Source organism: Ictidomys tridecemlineatus, chromosome X (assembly GCF_052094955.1).
Source record: "Ictidomys tridecemlineatus isolate mIctTri1 chromosome X, mIctTri1.hap1, whole genome shotgun sequence".
Classification (NCBI taxonomy): Eukaryota; Metazoa; Chordata; class Mammalia; order Rodentia; family Sciuridae; genus Ictidomys; species Ictidomys tridecemlineatus.
Genome location: NC_135493.1, coordinates 117192636 through 117214580, shown reverse-complemented (window position 1 = coordinate 117214580; position 21945 = coordinate 117192636). Strand labels below are relative to the sequence as shown.

Sequence of the window (21945 nt, the reverse complement as noted above, 5' to 3'; positions counted from 1 at the left end):
TGCTGTGATTTCATGCTGCTAGCCAGAGTCTTCCTTTGTCACAAGTTTCCCAGTTCCTGCTTAATAACATGGCTCTGTTGTTGAAAGAGATTGATTCAAAAAGAATGTATTACTTTAAGCATCTTTAAAATCTTAAATTTGGGATGAATCATTTTTTCTTCATTTACATCTATATTTTCTTTTGGAAAGAATCTTGAGCACAAAAAAATCTTGTGTGATTTTTCCATATAGCACACTAATTGAAGAAATATATTTCCAGGAATTTGTTTAACTTTTTTGGTCAGGACGGCAGGGATAAAACCAGGTTTAAAGTTTCCATGTGAATGAATTTGGAAGCGAACAGATTTGAAGCTGTAGTTCAGGGATGTCTCATAGTAGACCATACTGTTTTTCTTTTAAATTGAATCTCTTTTTCTAGACACTGAGAGTTAAGAAACACATCCAAAGAACTGATTTTGTATGTAAGCAGAATGCTTAGGCTGCTGCATTTCATCTAAAAAGAGGTTCCAATATTCTGTCTTGGTGACATAGAAATCTGGTGAAAGGGCATACACACCTTTGTTATTCAAAGTGTGACCTGTGAACTTGCAGCATCAACTTGAGCTAAAAACTTGTAAGAAATACAGAACTCAGGTCCCAAGGCAGATCTATTGTATCAGAATTTGCATTTCAATAGGATCTTCAGGTGATTTATATTAACATTAAAAGGTGAAAATAACTTGCATTTTCCCTCAGAATTTACTTTTTAGAAACATAGAATTCTTTGTTACTCTGCTAGGATGTTATAAATTGATCCAAGGACAAGTTAGTCATTTATGGACTAAAAAGTAATTATATTATTTTGTTTTAAAATTAAGTCTTCTGGTGGAAGGCCAGAGTGACTAAGGTGACAAAAATTAAGTTCCTCACCCAACTCATGGTAGGACATTCATTTTTTCTTTCCCCCTTTCCAAAAGCTCAGTTGAATTATCTATCCTTCTTCTTGTACTTAATTATAAAATTTGTAAATTTAATTTGTAGTAGCAAGGTTAACTCTTATGCTTTCCTACAGGATTTACAAACTTTTGTTATTTTCAGTCTCTAGCATAGAAGAAAACCTACACTTCATTACATGACCTCCTTCCTGGTGATTAACATCTGGAATGGACAGATGAAACTAAAGCCCCCCGTCAGAGTCTCTCTCTCTCTCTCTCTCTCTCTCTCTCTCTCTCTCTCTCTCTCTCTCTCTCTCCCTCTCTCCCTCTCTCCCTCTCTCCCTCTCTCCCTCTCTCTCTCTCCTCCGTTTTTAACATGGAGCACTGTTCTAACCTTTAACCAGGGGCAGGAAAAGATTGCTACTGCCCCCTGCTGGCCCATTGTCTCTTTTTTTCTTTCTCTACAAATCTGACTTAAGAGGATGTCCAAAGATTTTGAGCCACTGAAGAAAGCCCAGTGGAAGGGGCTTTCCCTAGTAAAGAGGTAGATCCTTTGAGAACAGGCGGCTAAAATGAAATGAAAACATTCAAGAGGCGAGGAAAGCATAAAGGACTTCTAAATTAAATTACCGACTTTATGAACCTTTTTCTGTACACGGGCTTCTCTACACCAAGGTAATATCCCCTTCTCTTCAGCACAGGGCTTCACTTTTGCCTCTGGTTCCCACTGATAATAAGTGAACTACCCACACCCTTATTATAATTTCAGTACTCCAAATCCTGTTCTGTTTCCCTAATTTTCTTCCCCATGTCGAAACCTTATTTCCTTCTCTTTTCTGCTTCAAACTCCCGTCCCGCCCACCCACAGGCAGACTAGCATTTTCAGGAAGCTCAGACCCCAACCTTTCTCACCCTCTCCGTCTCCCCTGACCTCTGCTCTCTCCTTATCATAATCTCGCTCACTTCACCACCCCCTTACTGAATGGCCACTCACTCTTTGCCTTTGAACAGCAGGCACGTCCCCACATGAATGCCTCTCCCCGACCCCCGCCCCAAGCTACTGAAAAAGGAAACATGCGCACTTCAGAGCTAGGAGCTGTCCGAGTGCTGAAATTTATAGGCTGGGTAAGATCACGTCTCCGTCTTTTTCTGTAGCCCTCATTCCAGCACAGGATCTCAGCAATTTCTCCCTCTTCCCCGCAAACACTCCAGCGCGCAGAGTCCTTTCTTCTTCCTCATTTACAACTTCTTTTTAAAAGAGAACATTTTCTAGAGGAAAGGGCTTTGCTAAATAGAAAGGATATAAAACAAAAGCCACAGCAACCCGACTTCCAGCATGGCATTGTCACCAGCCCCCTTTGCATGGTGATGCGATTAAGGTAGCAGCATTTTTATTATTCAGGAAAAGCAGCTGGGGGATTCATCAGTTCTGAGGCTTTGTCTTTCCTGGGCTAACTGATGGTCCTGAGCCTCGGTTTGACCTGACCATGATGCCCAGGACTGGCACTTTTTGTTTTTTCTCAGAAAACTGTACAAACCCAAATTTCTTTTTGATTTTCAAAGAAACTAGATTCCTGCTAGATTTTGAATCTGGACAATAAATAGATACTTTGTCCTAGCTTCTTTCTGGAATCATTTCGGGATATTTTCCACAAGCATCACAGAAACAGGAATGAACCGGCAGCTAGTGAACATTTTGACAGCCTTGTTTGCATTTTTCTTAGAGACAAACCACTTCAGGTAGGTGAAACGACTTTGCATGCTAATATTTTCCACATGAAACTGTTTGAAAGAGAAAGTGTCATGCAATTATCTATTTTTCCTGTTCCCTGGATCATATTATTTTAATTTTATAGAGCAGAGTTAGATTTCTTTTGTTCATTTAAAAAGCTTAATTATGGTGGGAAGGTGGTAAATTTTCACAAAAGCAAGTTTTATGTTGCATAGCTGCACTCTGCATTTCAACACACATTTCCACAGCCAATGTGATATTAAGATAGTCTGATGAGTTGCATGTCCTTTACATTTCTATATAAGGTTGAGATTTTTGCTTTCAAATTCTTTTGGAAGTCATTTAAAGGGATTACTGGGTGCAATGTTTTTCATATGGTGGAGTGATTGAATTAATTTGTCGGAAACATGCTCATTTTATATAAAAATATATGAGAACCCTAATTCTCAGCCAACTTGGGACTTCTATTATATTTCTTCAACTTGAAGCATACTCTGAGAACTGCAATTCAGGAATTTTCTTGAAACATCAAATATCTATTTTTACCACAATTCTACCATTTAGTCTACTTGAAAATTGATTGCCTACCAAAATTTAATTAATATGACATCTTTGTACTTATGTCTGCATGACGAGTGGAGTGTGCATAGTTAAAATAAGTGAGAAATTATTATTTGCATGCTTCATTTTCTACCTAATTTACTAGTTGTCAAATCAATTGCTATCTCAAAATATTAATTTTATTGCCAGTAAATGAAATAGCCATTTAGTGGCAGAGTCTAAGATAAGAGATAGGAGATACTCTTATAATAAAGTATAGAACTCTACCTTTAATTTTCACCAAATTTTATGGTATTTTTTCACAGAACCAAGAGAAATTGAACACATAGAAATAATGCTATGAATACTGGGAAAACCCACTATGTTCCTTTCAGGTTCACACCTTCTACTATGATTAAGAAAGATTGTAGGCTGGGTTTTATTAGAATCATCATCATCATCATCATCATTTTCATCACTACCACCACCATCATAATCAAATAATACTTGATTAATCAGATGAATCTGCATATGGGAATGTGAGTATTTCTGGATGATTATATCAATTTCAACTCCTACCAAATGCTTATATCATATTTGCACTTAAATTCAATGCCTCTTCTTTGAAAAACTGGCAAGAATGTGGTATTTTCTTAGTGTTAGAATTAACAAGATTGTTCAACTATTGAAAACAAAGCTTTTACAATACATACTTTAGTGAAGAAATAAACATATTCAGTCAACCACTATGTATTTTGAAAGAATTTATTACAAACCAAATATGCTCTTCTTATAAGCTCTTTATTACTTTTGACATGGACATGAAAATCTGAGAGATTTTCCATTCAACTTTTAGTGCTTTTGATACTGAAAAAGACAAAATGAATTAGAAGTATTTCTTCATTAATGCTTTATTAGAGAGTTGAAAATTTAAGTATTCATATATAAATAACAACTGATAAATTAATGGAAGTAACAAACATAATCATTGTTGACCCATGTTTAAATGAAGTTAAAATTCCAAATGAAGTTTATCTTTTAGATATCACATTGGAAAATACTAATAACTAATAACTGAAATAGAATCTAGCATGTGAGAAAATAAGCAATATGATAATTAATTGCAGGGTTTAGTGTGTTCATCCTATCTTACATTTCTTATGAAAGGTAGAGGATTTATATTTAGGGCTGCAATGATGGAACAAATTTTTAAAAGCATGGGAAAATGATTCAAGTCATCACATGAATTTCAAAAATTATCATTTTCAATTCTCTGGTAATTCTACAAATAAATAGTTTTACCTAAATGTCCATAGAATCTACAACCTGAATCTATGTACATTGTCATCTGAAGCATATTATGATTAAAGTTTGAAAACTTGGGAGGTATGGATTTATGCTTCTCATCATGTAAAGTTAACTTTAGACCATATACAAGCTCAGAAGTTAACCAAAGAGTTTATATTTTTCTATTTTGTTCTTACTAATATATGAAATATCTTCACCAAAATGTGATACAAACATTCTATATTAGTTCTCAGCAGCTGAGAATGAAATTGTTTCTAAAAGAGTTAATGATGTGTTTAGGGCGGCTTTCTGCAAAGACCATGACTCCAGGTCTGGAAAACAACCTTCGCAGACCCTATCTCCTTCAGATTTCTTGGACAAATTAATGGGCAGGACATCGGGATATGATGCAAGAATCAGGCCAAATTTTAAAGGTATGTTCCACTTAAACTCATGTTAAGGCTTTGAGAAACACTAGGTATTTGAATAGTTTACTCAGGAAAAAAATTTCAGGCTTTTTTATTGCAAAACAGAAGCAACAAGTATGGTATTCATTTTATTTTAGCATTTTAAAAATCACTCAGTGATTTAAATATATTAAATTTTATTTGTCACTTGCCATACTTATAAACTTTCCTTGTTTGTGCTTCATTCCAAAAATAACACTAATGGCAGAGATTATTGCCACAGTCTCTATTTTGTCTTAAGTAGGAATGTGGATGGAAGTGAATACAAGAAGAAATGATTGACTTGACTTGTATAAACATCTACCAGGATGCATGACAAATTCAATGGTTACACCAAAATATATCGTTTTGGTTTTAAATATCAAATCAAAGTGAAGTTTAAATATCAGATAAAATATGACATTTTATACACTTTCAAGCCTTTCTAAAGTTTTAGGCTTTGTTAGAAGAGGCTCTAATACATCAGAAATTTTTGATTCCCACTTGTTTAAACATTTTAATTGCTTATTTGAAATTATTTATTCAGAAATAACAAACATTATAGAATTGCAAATGCATATGTAAAAGATGGTAGATAATTTCTTTGTTCAATTAGAAGCAAATGGAAGTTTTCTGTTTTTGTTCTACATTACAAAAAAAGTACTTAATAGTTTGTAGATACTGTTTTATCATTTGGTTTATTTTTACTCTCAATAAAAAATGTACTAAGAACAAATTATTAATAAAAATTATTGTGATGTTTTGTTTTTAAATACATATTTTAAATGGCAGTTGTCATTTAGTTGAATTGAGCATAATGTATTATGAAGCATTTATAATATTTTATAAAAGTATAAGCCTATAATATTTTAAATGTTGTGCAGTAATTCATGCATCACTTTGATTTTGCATATTAACAACTTAATTTCATTGCTTTCCTTGAGTTTTGATTAATTTTCATTATTGGAAAATATAAGCATGAAAACTAAATTATAAATTCCTTTCTTTTTAAGTGCTACACGTCTGAATATATCCAGTTTTGGGCACATTTCATAAAGATATGCCAGAATTTTGGCAAAACAAGCACTTTTGATTTTAGAGATTTCCAAGAAACTAAGATGAACTAAGTTTAGAGATCAATTTTCCTGAAAAAAAATCTTCCAGTTCATCCCATTTCCTATAACTTTGTGGTCACTGTTTTAGAAGTCAGTATTTGGAATAAAATCATATGAGTAACAAGCCAAGAATCAGCTTTCAATGGGATTGCTCATTCACACATTTATTCAATACCTTTTGAGTCTGAACTAATGGCTGAGTACTTTGGAAAACTGAAATATGAAACAGGTTCGTGTGCTCAAAAAATTTCAGGGTGTGGCAAGAGAAGATGTTACATGAATACTACAGTATTACATAGAAATAGTTAAGTACTCTCAGGAAGTATACATAAAATACTATTGAGAAATGGAGAGATAATTTCTTATTAAGCTATTCATGTAAAACATCACAGATAAGGTCTAGAGACAGCAAACTGTTCAAGTTTATGAGCATTTTTGTTTGATAGCAGTTATTACTCATTGCTCTCAAGAAATAATTCTTCAAAAGTGCAAAGGATAATAAAACAAATACCTATGTTGCCATTGCTACTTTACATGGCCACAGAATGAGCCATTATTCCTAGTTTTTTTTTCCTGACTATTCTGGGGATGTCATCATTTGGAAATGACATTTATCATGGTTCTAAAGGATACATGAACAACAAGAAGGTCAAGTTTAGCAAAGCATGACCACATTTTTGCAATCAATCTACTACATGAAGGCCTAAGTATAGGATATTTTAATGATGATAAAAGAAAAATGAGATGGATATCACTTAAGATTCTAAAATTAATGAACTTCACTGACTTTTATCTCCCTGTCCCTTTAACTCTCCACTTCAATGAACACTGCTATTCCTTCATAAACTTTATTTATATAGCCTTCATTCTGGGGAGTTTGATTTTCCAATGTAAAAGATTCCTCATTATTTTAGAGTAAAATGAATTTCTTTGCTTGGTGTTCCCATAGAACTTTATATGTCTAATAAGGTCATTTTACATATTTAAGTTTGATAGATTCACTCTACACTATATTTGAGAGGTCAGGGGGGCTCCTTATTTATATATACATGCATATGGGATATTGTGGTGTAAGGGAAAGAAGTCATCTTTTTCTCCAGAATGAGGAAATAAGGACCAAAAAAGAGTGAAATGAAGATCAGTTATGAAGATTAATGCTTCCAATTAGTTGTAGTAGAAGCTGAGGGTGAGAAATTTGGCAGTAGTCTTACAGGTGAACAAAAATGATCTTAGCTAAACTGAAGAGAAAGATATAAAAGTCAGAGTTAATAGGGAATTTGAAGCAGAGGCTTGGAAAATCACTATCATACTTATCATAATTATTTAGCAATGTATAAATGACAAATTTTGTATAGTAGGCAGAAAAGAAGAATGATTAGTATATGTAATTGCATCTAGAATAGTGGTAGTCTCCCTATAAATGTCCCAAAGCAAATTTGATATGATAATAATAAACATGATAATGACAATGTTTACCACAACAGTGATTAATAAGTAGACATAAGGACAAAATTTGACCATAAGAATAAAAGCAAGAGCCAAATATTGACTGCTGAGGTAAAGAGAATGAATATTCTAGAAGTCTTATTAAATATTAGCATGTTTGTTTTCCTTGTTGCCAGCCCTTGGCAAGACAGAAATAAATGTATATGCATAAATTTTTATTGAAAAGAATTTTTCTGCATACTTTCAAGTCAGTAAAATATTGTCTGTCTACTCTATATCCTTGATGGGCTCTGAAAGATGTCATAATGGGCATATATACATGAAAGAAGATGGATGTAAGCTAGAAAAAGAAACCAGAAATGATTCAGACTTAGGCTCTGTAATTGAGAGACATTCTTAGAAACTATAGGAAAAAAATAGCTTTTTTTTGATGAGCTGATACACAAGTGTATAAACAAAGTCATGAGTCAGAGTTGTCGACTGAATTCCATCTATAAGGGCTATAGAGACATGGCTCGAATCTTATCAAAATATAAATTTTCACAATTCCCAGTTCAGATAAAAATGCAGCAATGCCTGCTCACAATTACCCAGTCAAAACACATAGTAAATGTTGATTCTACATCAACAGAGAAGCTCCTTTCCCCTCTTTGGTGATTTGTCTGGTTTTAGTTGATTTATCATGGTGTTATTCCACCATCCTATCAGATATTCCTTTGTCAGTATTATTGTATCTTGAAAATGTCACTTTAAACATTAAGTTTTTAATTGAAATGCTCAAAGCTGGAAAAATTCATTAGCTCTGTCTCTTTCTTTTTGAAACAAAGCTTTATCTATTTTAATGAAAATTTCCTTGAAAATAAAATTAACTTAGATTTATATTCTGCATTTCATCCCAATGTGAATAAATATGTTTCACTATGGTATTGTTTTTGGCTTAGGACCTAGAATAGATAATACCAGGAGATAATTATTCACTCCACTTCTTTGAGCATGCCATGCAAACTAATTTTTCCACATCTAGAGACCTAAGTCTGAAAGTATGATGTATGGCATTAAAATCTACATTTGCATGTAAAATGGTTTACAGCATATTAGGATACATTATTATAAATTACCTTGCAAAGTACATATAGAATGCTTATATATATGCAATTTTCAATGAGTTAGTATCTCAAGAAGTTTTTCAGGCATAAGTAGAACTAGTTTCTCTTCCATGAAACCAGAGGTTTTCAGGTTTTGCCCATTGGCAATTCTTTTTTTTCTGTAGCTAAGTGGTGCTTAAGTTCAAATGTGAATATCAACCCCTGTAGCGAGTGCTTGAGCATGTGTCTAGCAGGGACACTTGGGAAGGAGGCTTCTCTTATAATAATGCAGCCCCAGAGTGACCATTTATTTAATCATTCTGGGGGACATGGGTATAAGACATTATCAAAGATCCTATGAAAGAGAAATGGACAAGTGGAAGCTAAGAGGAAAATGGAAAAAACTAAACATGTGGGGAGAGCTCATGAAAATCAAAGGGAGATCAGCAGAATAGAGTAGATGAAAGGAACCAAGGGAACAGAAAAGTAGAGGGAAAGGGGAAATACTGGAGTATGATATTGGCCAAATTTTATTGTTATATTGTGTGTGGGTATGAATATGTAACAAAAAATGCCATGATTATGTACAACTACAATGCATTAACAAAATAAGGAAAATTCTACTTTTAAAAAAGAAAGAGGAATAGAATTTGTATCTGAAGCATTAGACTTGAGGGCAGAATATAGTAGAAAGTCCTCAGGCACCTGAAAGGGTGAAGCAATGGTCATGTTGAGATTTGTCATTTTATTAGAATCTGAAGAAAACAATTGGCTCAATTATAAATCACCTTGATCAACATTTTGCCTTCTTCATAGGGGAATTCCTATTCTGTATCTCCCTTAATTAACCAACAGGTTTGAGATAAATTGCCCCTTAACTACTGAGATGGGAAAAAAGCAATGAAACAAAACCAATGTTGAAACAGAGTCATTGTTAGGAAGTATAAAGCAAAAGGAGTTTTCAGATGTTTATAAATGTCAAGCCTGAGAGATTTGTCTATTGTGAAAATTTTAAAGCTTATAAATATAGCATATGAGTTTTATCTTTTGATTATGATAATAACATCCATTTCAACAGGCCTAGAACTAAGCCTAATTGCAAGAGTCAACATTTACGTTAGGGAAAAATTGTTCTTCACTGAATACAAGGTGATAGCTATCAGTGGGGTTGTTTTTTGAAGAAACTAGAAGAGAGAAAAAAAAAGGAGGAAATAAAATTTCATGACTGAAAGAAGAATGGATTTGTTTTAGGATACATTATTATAAATTACCTTGCAAAGTACATATAGAATGCTTATATATCTGCTTTCCAAAGTACATATAATATGGAGAAATATGCATGCATAGTATGTGTATATATATATATATATATATATATATATATATACATACATACATACACACACTATGTTTATACATGCATTAGATTAACTGTGAAAGATACACATTGGTGACCTCTGAGAAACGGAAATAGACGCAGGGGGATAAGGATAGGAAGAAAATGTACTTCTCTCTGCATGTTCCTTGAACTTGGGTTATCACATATATTTTCAATTCAAAAAAAAGAATTAGCTGCAAAGTACTTAACAGAGAGGCAGGGTCAAGGAATCCTCTCTTGGGTAGCAGGACACACCATTGCAGATTAATGTGTCACTTAAAGCACAATAACATGCATATGGCTCTCCAAATACCCCAAATTTGAAATTTGTTTGAAATTCCCTACCCAATATACTTCCCAAACTAGCTTGCTACCATGATGGCTATAATAACAATGCTGTTGTTTCTGTCCTCGCATTGAAGTTTTATCTCATAGTAAAACCTTATGACAGAATGGCAATAAGCCTAATCAGTCACTGTCTCCATAACATTTTTTGCATAGCCCATTTATAAAACATCTATTATCTAACATCTCTCAAAGTTCTCTTCATTCCAGGGAGCTTGATTTTCTAATGTAAAATATTCCCCATTATTTCTAGTCTGAAATTAAGGAAGAATACGTGGACTCTAGGCATTCTAGAACAAGATGATAGGAGATAAAAATGGTGGAAAATGTTACTAAAAGGAAACACTGAGAGAAACAAAGGAAAATTTATATATGACAATTTTGTCCAAGAATGTTATGATGAAGATTTTTGAACATCCCAAATCCTCTGGCTGTTACAATTTATTTTAGCTTTTCATGTGCCACATAAATACCAATCAATATATTTGAAGATACGAGGCCCCAACCACAGGTCCACGAGATATTTGTTAGGGATTGGAGGTAGCATCAAGAAGAAAGTATCCAAAAAATTCTATTGAACTCTGGCAAAGCATATTCCAATAGTTTTGTCATTATCTTCCATTTCATGGTGACAGGGTGCTACAGTAAAAATAACCCTAGACTTAGATCCAAAAGACTCATATTCATGTCCTCATTTAGTCACTTTTGAGAGAAGGTGTCTTCACAATCTATCCATGCCTCAAATTTTCTTCTGCTTTATCTTGCCTCATATGGGTTGTTCTGAGGATCAAATGAGATCATGCATATGAATGCTTCTTTTATGATTATTATAAATAGTGTGAATTATTATTAACACTCTACCATTTTTCTTTTATAAGTAACATGATGTATTGCTTAAGCTTATCATTCATTGTGATTGGGTCCTTATATTTGATTTTTTTTAAATGGAAAGAAATGAATTAGAAAATTCTCACATCTTCTATTCCTAACAGAGTAGCCATAATGTAGATTCCCTATGTCTTAGTTGGTTTTATTTTTATTAGTTCAGTGAGTAATTTTTCAACTCAACAAGGTAATTCATATTCCAAAATATGAAAAAATAATGATTCATTGTGGGAAGAAATTATATTTCTCTGTTCAAATTCCATCCTGGATTAATTGCTTGGATTAATTTTAAAATTAAGCCATGTAAAAGGCACAGAATAAATTTCACTTGTCCGTAGAAAGGGAAACCCTAAATTTAACTGAAGATAATATAATTTTCATTTTTATGTATCTTTTTGTCCAGTTACCATAGTTACAATGTTTATTAAACAAAATTAATGAATTAGCTTCCTATTTTAGAATAAGTATTTTAAAGAGAATATTTGATCTTTATGATGTGGCAGGTTAGCAGCATCCAAAATGGAAGACTATAATCTTTGAGAAAGTATTACATCATTCATTAATTGATTCTGGGTAAAACTATAAGCTTTAATTTTCATTATTGAAAGAGACTAAACATTTTATCCTGAGTTCAATAGAGCCTGTTGTTCCTTCTTATCCTGAAGAAAAATCCAGTTCATTTTGCTGATAATCTGAGACATCATTTTAAAAAAAATATAATGGCATCAATATCAGGGTATCCTTCAACTTAGTCATTGGACAATATAATGTGTTCAGTTGGAGCAATTACGTTTAGAATGAGAAAAGATAGTCATTGGTTTGTTCTCAATGGTAATGAATATTTTTTCTTGGTGTGTTGAATCAGGCAATATTTGGAATAGGATCTTAAAATACTTATGGATCTGGGGGTGTTGGCACATGCCTGAAATCTTACAGTTTGGGAGGCTGAGGCAGGAGGATCTCAAGTTCAAAGTCAGTCTCAGCAACTTAGCAACTCAGTGAGATCTGTATCTAAATAAAATACAAAAAGGCCTGGGATGTGTCTCAGTGGTTGAGTGCCCCTGAGTTCAAGCCCCAGTACAAAAATAATACTTATGAAAACATATCTGATCAAGCCTCAGAAATATCTTTGGAAGCATTGTGAGATCCTCTTGGAGTTAATACCCAAGAGGCTGCCCTAACCGGGGCATGCTGCATTTGGTCATTGCCTTCCTCCCTGAGATGGCTACTTTGAACACTAGTGACCAATTAAGTCAGTTTCCGTCATGTGAAAGCCTCTAAAGGAAGAATAAAAACAAAAAGCAATAGTTCTCAAAGTGATATACTAAAGTATGAAGGACATTTAAGAACAAAGTCACTACATTACCTTCTTGGAGTCTAGTCTGTCTATTCAAGAGATAGTCATAAAGCAAATATAAGAAAGCAGCTGGATTCTACTCATATCCTGGCTAATATACCCACCAATCAATTATGAACATAAGTATACCAAATGGTGGCTCTGTTTTATAAACACATTCATTCAAAAGAACAATACACATCTTTAAATAAAAATGTGGAAATTACATAAGTAATTATCTTGTATGTGACTGGACAACTCTTATTTTCTAATTCTTTTTTTTTCTGATGGGAATGACATATTTTCTTGAGGAGGGAAAAAGTCACTTTTGACTATGCACTGTGAAAGCAATAGATTAAATCTGTCAAGTGAGCTACATGTGTGTACAAAAAGTTTCATGGAAAGGTTTTATATCATTATATTTGAGACTACACACACAGTTCATTTTTCATTCCTTCAATAAATAGTGAGTAGTTATTATGTGCCAAGGAACATATTAGGTGCTATGTATACAGTGCTAAACAGAAATTGAAGTTTTTATATGTCAGTTTTCACTACTACTATCTCACTTCAATAAATACTAGAATATAATTTGCTGAATCATCCATTATCTTTGCAGGAATGAGATGGCACACTCCAACTGGGTGTGAGAGGTTTTAGGAAAACCAACTTCCAAAGGTAGAGTATTCTGTGACTATCAATAGATCTGAAGAAGCAAGGAAGGGAATAGTTACTAGAACCTACCAAATGCAGCTCAATAGAGAAGCCACTCAATGGGAACTGGGAAGCAATGTGGTCAATCTGTGTTGTCCTAGCAGGGAGAAAGCCAGGGAATAAATATTGTCACTTTGCTTTCCTCCTGCTTTGCATTCTCTTGTGGGAACCTTTTATTGACTAAATTCACCTAGGGATCATGGAGTAAGAAAGGCCATTGATACAAATCCTGATGAAAACACAAGAGTGTCTCTTGGGTGAGGAATGCAAGATGACCAGCAAAAATATCAACTTATCAACAAATTCACCTCTCAATCTTTGGGTGGTTAAGGAGGCATTTCTAAAATCAGTGAGACATTTAGTGGGCCTTCCTTTATTAGTCTGAGAAAAAAGGGAAGTAAGAAAGAGTAATTACTGCAATAGATAAATGCTACCTCCAAAAGCAGAGAAGAGAGACTATAATGTAATGTGATAGATCTGACTCTGAAACAGAAAACTGGAAGAGGTGTAATCAACAAATTGAGGTGTGTGAGTCCAGGGGGGGGTGGATACAGAGGTGGGGAGGGAGAAAAAGGAGGGAGAGAGAAAGAAGAAGGTAGAGAAGGGGATGGGGGAAAGGTGAGGGACAGTGAAAGTGTAAGGGAGATCTATCTTCACTTTCCTTTCTGATTTAGTATGCTTGCTAACGTTGGTATGATTGTCCTTACAGTTATTCCCTGCATAGTCCCCCATGATGGGATATGTTATGGCTCTTTTACACTTACATTCTTTAAGATCTTGATTCCTAAGAACTACTTCATGTTTGATAAGGCAGTCCAAATTTATTTTCTCAGGCATTCTGTTAAAAAAAAGTAGGAAAGAGGGGGCAAAAAGAGATTTTAAAAAAGGGGAGGCAAAAAACCTCCCTGAAGTTTATTTCCTGAAGTTTAAAAAACCCTGTGCCTCCCCTTTTCTGAATGTATTCAGAAGAGATGTGTTAATTTATCTTTGAACCCCAGAGTCTCTAAACACTGAATGTTGTATATATTTGGCAGATCACACTGTAACAACTCAAGTTAAATTGGTATATATACACAATAGAGTATTACTCAGCCATTAAGAACGATTTTATGACATTTATCAGTAAATAGATGGATCTGGAGACTGTTATGCAAAGTGAAATAAGCCAATCCCCCAAAACCAAAGGTTGAACGTTCTGATATGTGAATGCTGACTCACAATAATTAGTAGAGGGGTAGAGGAATATAAATTCAGTGGGTTAGACAAAGGGGAACTAAGGAAAGGAAGGGAGATAGGAAAAGGAAATACAGTGGAAAGTATCTGACCTAACTTTCCTATGTACATATATGAATATACCACAGTGAACCTCACCATTGTGTATATCCACAAGACTACGGTCCTAATTAGAATTAGATATATTCCATGCCTGTATAATCATATCAAAATGGATTCTACTGCCATGTATAACAAAAAGAACCAATAAAAAATTTTAAAATGTGATTCAGTATAATTAATAATCATACTTTACAATTCTCACAATGAATTCTTTGTGTTCTATTTGTTACTTTGAATTAACTCTGATTTTCCTAGATGGGCTTTGTATGAAGTATGTCAAATCAAAGATTTGAGAATTTAATATGAAAATAAATTAGTGACCAATCATATGTATTTCTCAAAGCATGTTTTTCAGAACTGCTTCAGAGTCACGTAAGTGTCTTGTTTTCACCACAAAGAAATAAAAAGAGGAGATAGATATGCTTACCCTTATTTTAACATTACCCAATGTATCCATCTATTGAAACATCAGGTGGTATCCCATAAATATTTGGAATTTTATGTGACACTTAAAAATAAAAGACATTTTTTAAAAGGTACATCCTGGGCCCCCACATCTCTCCAGGTCTGCCTCTGCAGAATCTCTGGGTGGAGATTGAAATATGTGTTTTGAAAAATTCATTATTTCCTGATTTAAGAACTCTAGGGCTAGAATGAGAATATTTTGCCCCTGAAGGTTGATATGATCTTTATAGTATCTTTTCCCAAGATACTACGTGCCCACATTGCCTTACCAAATAAAGAGGGGAAATTCCACAAGACAAAGAAGTCTAAACTGAGACTCATGAGGCCTGGTTTCAACTTTAGTTTTAAAAATATTTTTATTAGTCCACTATTATAATTATTATATAATGATTGTTGTATTACACATAATAGTGGGGTTCATTTTGGCATGATCATATTTGCATGAAATATAATTTGCTCCAATTCAATCCCCAGAATTTCTTCTAATGTCTGTTTTGACAGCTGTGGCCTGGAACATGCCACTTAAACTTTCTGAGATTCACTCTTGTCATACATAAAATAAAGGAATTGGTCTAAGATGTTGACTTCCAACTTTGATAGTCCCTGGTCCTGATAGTCTAAATTGATAACTTATGTTCTTTTGAAAATTATTGATTTTCACACAAAATAGCTTAGATGAACTCAATCATTTTTTGTTGTTCTTTTTAGCTATATATGATAGTAGAGTGTATTCTGACATATTCTACATACATGGAGTATAATTTATTCTAATTAGGATTCCATTCTTGTGGTTGTACATGATATAGTTTTACCTTTTGTGTATTCATATATGAACATAGGAAAGTTATGTCTGATTCACTCTATGCTTTTCTATTCCTATCCCGACTCTGGTCCCTTCTTTCCTCTTTGAATGAACTACTCCAATGAACTTCTATTCCCTTTTCCTCCTGCCCTTATTGTGTTGGACTCAATCTTCCTAGAGAATTGGTCCCTTCTCTGGGAAATTATTAATTCTGTCCAGAAGTTTTTACAGTTAACCATATCTTATTTCAACATCCAATACTGTCAAGATAGTTATTCTTCTCTAGGAAGATCCTGGAAACTTACAAGAGGGTTACTGAAGAAATCAGCCATTTATAATTTCTGCCTTGTTTTTGGTTTGGAGGTAGCAAATTCATGAGTAAAAGGGCTGCTTCTAGAAAAGTAGCTACCATGCTTTTTGGATCAGTGTTTGGCCAAAGATATTCCTCAAAACATTAGTCCTAAGAAATATTCCTGACATAAACTTCTAAATGTAAAATAAGTATACGAAATTCTGTAAAATACCTTCTGAGAGAGACTCAATATTTATGACCATATTAAAAAGCATTGAGAAAGCTCACAGTAAAAATAAATACACAAATAAATATTTTTAAAACTTTTTAAACAGGGGTTTTCCCCATACTCATTTGATCTGAGATTCTTTATAATTAATAACATCTGGTTGTACTAGTGTTTTATAGGATAATTTGGAAATTGAAGTCTTGATAAAAATCTAGAAATCTAAAAAAATATTGCCATGAAAAAACTGATGGAAACCCTAAGTATACATAAAATATTATTATCTGCTAGAAAGATAATATTCACTAGAAAAAAAAACATCAAAAAGACATACTTGATGCAACAAAATACATTTATCTAATGTAAATTTTCTGTTTTAGTCTTTTGATTCATGAAATGAGTGATAAATACATATTTAAATAAGTGGCCTTTAACTTTGAACATGAAACATTATTTCTTCAGGAAGCTATGACAAAGTTTCATACTTGTAGGGAGAATATTTTTATTGCTAGCTTCTTTTTCAGGAAGTTTTCAAAAATGGGTAAATTTTGTGCTTATGCAATTTCCACAACTATTTGCTGAGAATTTTCCCCATAACTTCCTTGAAATGAAATTTTAAAAATTTGAATCTATGCTAAAATTGTAGTTTAAAATTGCATGATGCAATATTTTTCTTAACTTTTGTATATTGAAGACTAGCCTCCTCACTTACTAGTATTAAAATATATTCTGTTGGTCTGCTTAAAAATGATAATGTTTCATATACTTAGCTATAAAAGTTCCAAAAAACTACTGAAAATTGTTTTCAGTTGAGATGGATGAAAAAGGAGAAATATCTTTGAATTTAAATATAACATATGTATTAGTTATTTCTTACTAGTCCCTCTTTTATGCTTTCTCTGAAAGTGTCAAAAAAGCAAGTATGTTTTTTTTTCTTCTTATTTGTCTCTCCAGACTCTCATGACTATATAGATAATGAAGTAGTGGGTGAGGAAATAGCGAAGATACCTTAGACTTAATGGATGAACATACATCAATGATGAAGCACCTAATTTTGTATCAAATTAATTCTCTATTTTTATTATTTACAACTATTAATTATATACATTAATGGATTTGACTGGGACATTTTCATGCAAGTATTTTGATCATATCCACTCTTTTGCCTTTTCCTCTCTCCCCTCTTCCTACTGTCCCCTTCCCATTCCATAACATTCCCTCTTCTATGTTCAGGTCATCTTTTTGTTTTGGTTTTAGTTTCCACACATAAAAGATGTGACACTTATCTTTCTGTGTCTCGCTTATTCCACTTAACATGATAACCTCCAGTCCCATCTATTTTCATGCAACTGACATGATTTTATTCTTCTTTATGGCTACTATACCATTGTGTATAATACCATATTTTCTTTTCATTGATCTGTTGATGGGCACCTAGGCTGGTGTCATATATTTGGCTATTGTGAATAGTGCCATAAAAAACATGGGTTTGCAGTTTTCTCTTTTGTGTGCTGATTTTATTTCCTTTGGGTACATACCCAAGAGTGGCATAGCTGGATCATATGGTAGTTCTACTTTTAGATGTTAGAGAAATCTCCATACTTTTTCCATAGTAGTTATACTAATTTACAATCCTACCAATAGTACATAAGGGCTCTTTTTCTCCACATCATCACTGGCCATTTTTAAGTTTTATTTTGTTGATAATAGTCATTCAGAATGGAGAGAGGTAAAATTTCATGGTTTTTATTTACTTTTACCTGATGACTAAAAATGTTGAGAATTTTTTCATTTATTTATTGGCCATTGTACTAAATTTATTTCAAGAAGTGTTTATTCATGTCATTTGCACATGTATTGATTGTTTTTTGAGCTCATATATTCTGGATTTAATACTTTGTCAGATGAATAGCTGGCAAAGGTTTTCTTCCACTCTGTTGGTTGTCACTTTGTTATGTTGAATGTTTCCTTTGCTGTGCAGATGCTTTTTGATTGATGAAATCCCATATGTCAATTTTCTTATTTTCTGACCTATTAGGGTTCAAATCAAGGAAACATTGACTGTGCTTATATCTTGAAGTATTTTCCTCTAGTAATTTCAGTGTTTTAGGTCTTACATTAAGGTCTTTGATCCAATTTGAGTCATTTTTGTACAGGGTGATAGCTAGGAATCTAGTTTCAATCTTTTTCATGTGAATATTCAGTTTTCCTAGCACTGTTTGTTGAAGAAATTGTTTTTATACAACAAATGCTTTTGAATCCTTTGTCAACCATCAGTTCCTTTTACTGTGTGGGGCTATTTCTGGATCCTCTGTTCTATTCCATTAGGCTATAAGGCTGGTTTTATGTCAATACCATGCTTTTTGTTTGCTTGTTTTTTACATGTCTCTGTAGTATATTTTGAAATTAGGTATTGTGATACCTCTAGCATTTCCCCTTTTGCTCATTGAATCTGTAGGTCACTTTCAACAGTATGGCCATTTTAACAATATCACTTTTCTCAATCCATGAACATGGGAGATCATTCCATCTTCTAGTGTCTTGTTCAGTTTCTTTCTTCAGTTTAATTTTTAATTTATTTTTTATTCTAATTTGTTATATATGACAGCAGAATGCATTACAATTCATATTACATATAGAGAGCACAATTTTTCATATCTCTGGTTGTACATAAAGTAGCATCAAATCATTCATGTGTTCACACATGTACTTAGGGTAATGATATCTATCTCATTCCACTGTGTTTTCTACCCCCTTGTCCCTCCATTCCATTCCCACCCCTTTGCCCTATCTAGAGTCCATCTAATCCTCCCATGCTCCCCCATCAACCTCATTATGAATCAGCATCTTTTATCAGAAAAAACATTCATCATTTGGTATTTGGGGATTGGCTAACTTCACTTAGCATTGTATTCTCTAACTCCATCCATTTAGTGTAATTTTCATTGTAGATGTCTTTCACCTTCTTAGTTAGGTTTGTTCTGAATTATTTTTAAGTCTATTATGAATACTTTCACCTTCTTAGTTAGGCTTGTTCTGAATTATTTTTAAGTCTATTATGAATAAAGTTCATTACTGGTGTATAGAAAAGCTACTGATTTTTGTACGTTGATTTTGTATCCTGCTACTTTGCTGAATCTGTTTATCAGTTTTAAGAGTCTCTAGGTTGAATTTTGAAGGTTTTCTAAGTATAGAATCATATCAGCTGAAAACAGGAATAATTTTTCTTCCTCCCTTCCTATTTGTATTCTTTTATTTCTTTCTCTTGACTAATTGTTCTGCCTAAAATTTTAAGTACTGTATTGAATAAGAGAGGTGAGAGTAGACATTCTTGCCTTGTTTCTGATTTTTAGAGGATATGTCTTCAGTTTTTCTCCACTCAATGATGTTGGCTATGGATTTGTCAAATATAATTTTTATTGTGTTGAGTTAATATCCTTTGTATATCTAGTTTATTCAGGGTTTTTATCATGAAATAATGTTGAATTTTATCAAAGGCTTTTTCTGCATCTAAGATCAATGAGATGATCATGTGATTTTTATTCTTGTCTCTATTATATTTATTGATTAGTATATGATGAAGCATTCTTGCATCCCTGAAATAAGCCAACTTGATCATGTATATGCTCTTTTAATATGCTGTTGAATTTGATTTGCTTGTACTTTATTGAGGATTTTCGCAAATATTTTAATCACAGATATTAGTCTACAGTTTTCTTTTTTGTTTTATAATTATCAGGTTTTGGTAGCAGGGTTATACTGGCTTCACAGAGTGAGTTTGAAAGTACTCTTTCCTTTTCTATTTTATGGGATAGTTTCAGGAGTATTGGGGTTAGTTTTTATTTAAAAGTCTGGTAAAATTCAGCCACAGCTGAATCTATCCAGTCATAGACTCTTCTTTGTTGAGATACTTTTTTATTATTTTTACTGCTTCAATCTCATTGTTTATTATTAATATATTTAGGTTTTTATAATCTCTTGATTTAATTTTGGTTGGTATAAAATCTATTTCTTCTATTTTTAATAATTTATTGTCATATAATTTATTGTCACATACTTTTTTCAAAGTATTCCCAAATGATCTTGTGGATTTCAGTGGTTTCTCTTGCAATATCCCCTTTTTTACCTGTCATTTTATTCAATTTGATATTCTCTCTCTTTGGGGGGGCTAGTTTGACTAAAGGTCAATTTTGCTTATCTTTTTAAACAATTTACTCTTAGTTTCATAGATCTTTGTGTTGTTCATTTAGTTTCTATTTCATTTATTTCTGCTTTGTTCTTTATTGTTTGTTCTGTCTACCACTTTTGGATGTTCTGGTTTTTATAAGGCCTAGAGGAGTATCATTAGGTTATTTATTAAAGATATTTTTTTAATGTAGGCACTCAGCTAAAAACTCTCTTCTTGGTATTACTTTTTTTACATCCCATAAGTTCTGGTGGTGTATTTATTTTCATTTAATTCTAATTTCCAATTTTCCTTCAATTTATTCAGTGACCCACTATTCATTCAAAAGTGTATTGTTCAATCTCCATATTTTTAGGTAATTTCTGTAGTTTATCTTCATTGTTGATTTCTAGTGTCATTCCATTAAAGTCTAATTTCTGTAGTTTATCTTCATTGTTGATTTCTAGTGTCATTCCATTAAAGTGTATTTTCTAAGGCTTGATTTATGGGCTAAAATATTATTTATTTTGGAGAATATTCCATGAGCCCATGAAAGAAATATGTATTCTGCTGTTGGATGGAACAATCTGTAGATGTCTGTTAAGTCCACTTGAAATATAGTATAATTTAACACTGATGCTTCTTTGTTGATTTTTATTTGTCTGGGAAGAGTGGGGTCTTGAAGCCACCCACTATTGCTGGATCAGGGCCTATTTCTTCCTTTGTGTCCTGTGGTGCTAGTTTTATAAAGTTGGGTGCTCCAATAATCAGTGCATACATATTTATTATTGTAATACCTTCTTGATGTATTTCTCTCTTTATCAATATGTAATAACCCTTTTTTGTCATTTCTGACTTATTTTGGCTTGAAGTCTATTTTGTTAGATGTGAGAATAGTCATTTCTGCTTGCTTTTGGATTCCATTTGCTAGGAATATTATTTTCCATGCTTTCACTTTCTTTGTATGTCTTTGCTGGTAAGATTATTTTGTAGACAACAAATTTTTAGGTCTTTTTTTAAATTTTGTTTTTTTTTTTAGTTCCAATCAGTTTCACATGACAGTAGAAAGCTCTTTCATTCATTGTACATGAATGGAGAATTTTTCACTTCTCTAGTTGTACATGAAGTAGAGTCACACCATTTGTGCAATCATACATGTAGTTTATCTTCATTGGTAATGATGTCTGTCTCATTCCACCATTTTTCCTATCCCTTTACCCTTTCCCCCTCCCCTTTTCCCCATCCAAAGTTCCTCCACTTATCCCATGCTTTCCCCTCATCATTATGGATTAACATCCATTTATCAGAAAAAACATTCAGCCCCTGTTTGTTTTTTTTTTTTTTTTGGATTGGCTTATTTTGCTTAGCATGATGTTCTCCAACTCCATCCATTTACCTGCAAATGCCATAATTTTATTCTCTTTTAATGCTGAGTAA

The 21945-nt window shown here is 33.0% G+C and overlaps 1 protein-coding gene across 7 annotated transcripts in view; it reads left to right on the top strand.

Annotated features, from left to right (window-relative positions):
• Window positions 1-1396: 1396 nt before the first annotated feature.
• The window catches only part of Glra2 (glycine receptor alpha 2), a 187276-nt gene continuing 166727 nt past the window's right edge, over window positions 1397-21945 (top strand). For 2 of the 7 annotated variants that reach the window (XM_005315982.3, XM_005315981.3), the window contains exons 1-2: window positions 2046-2654; window positions 4774-4907. In XM_005315982.3, the coding sequence (XP_005316039.1) occupies window positions 2587-2654; window positions 4774-4907 (202 nt within the window). In that variant the 5' untranslated portion in view covers window positions 2046-2586. The other 5 variants (XM_078035111.1, XM_040288966.2, XM_021722797.3 and 2 more) reach the window with 4 other exon arrangements.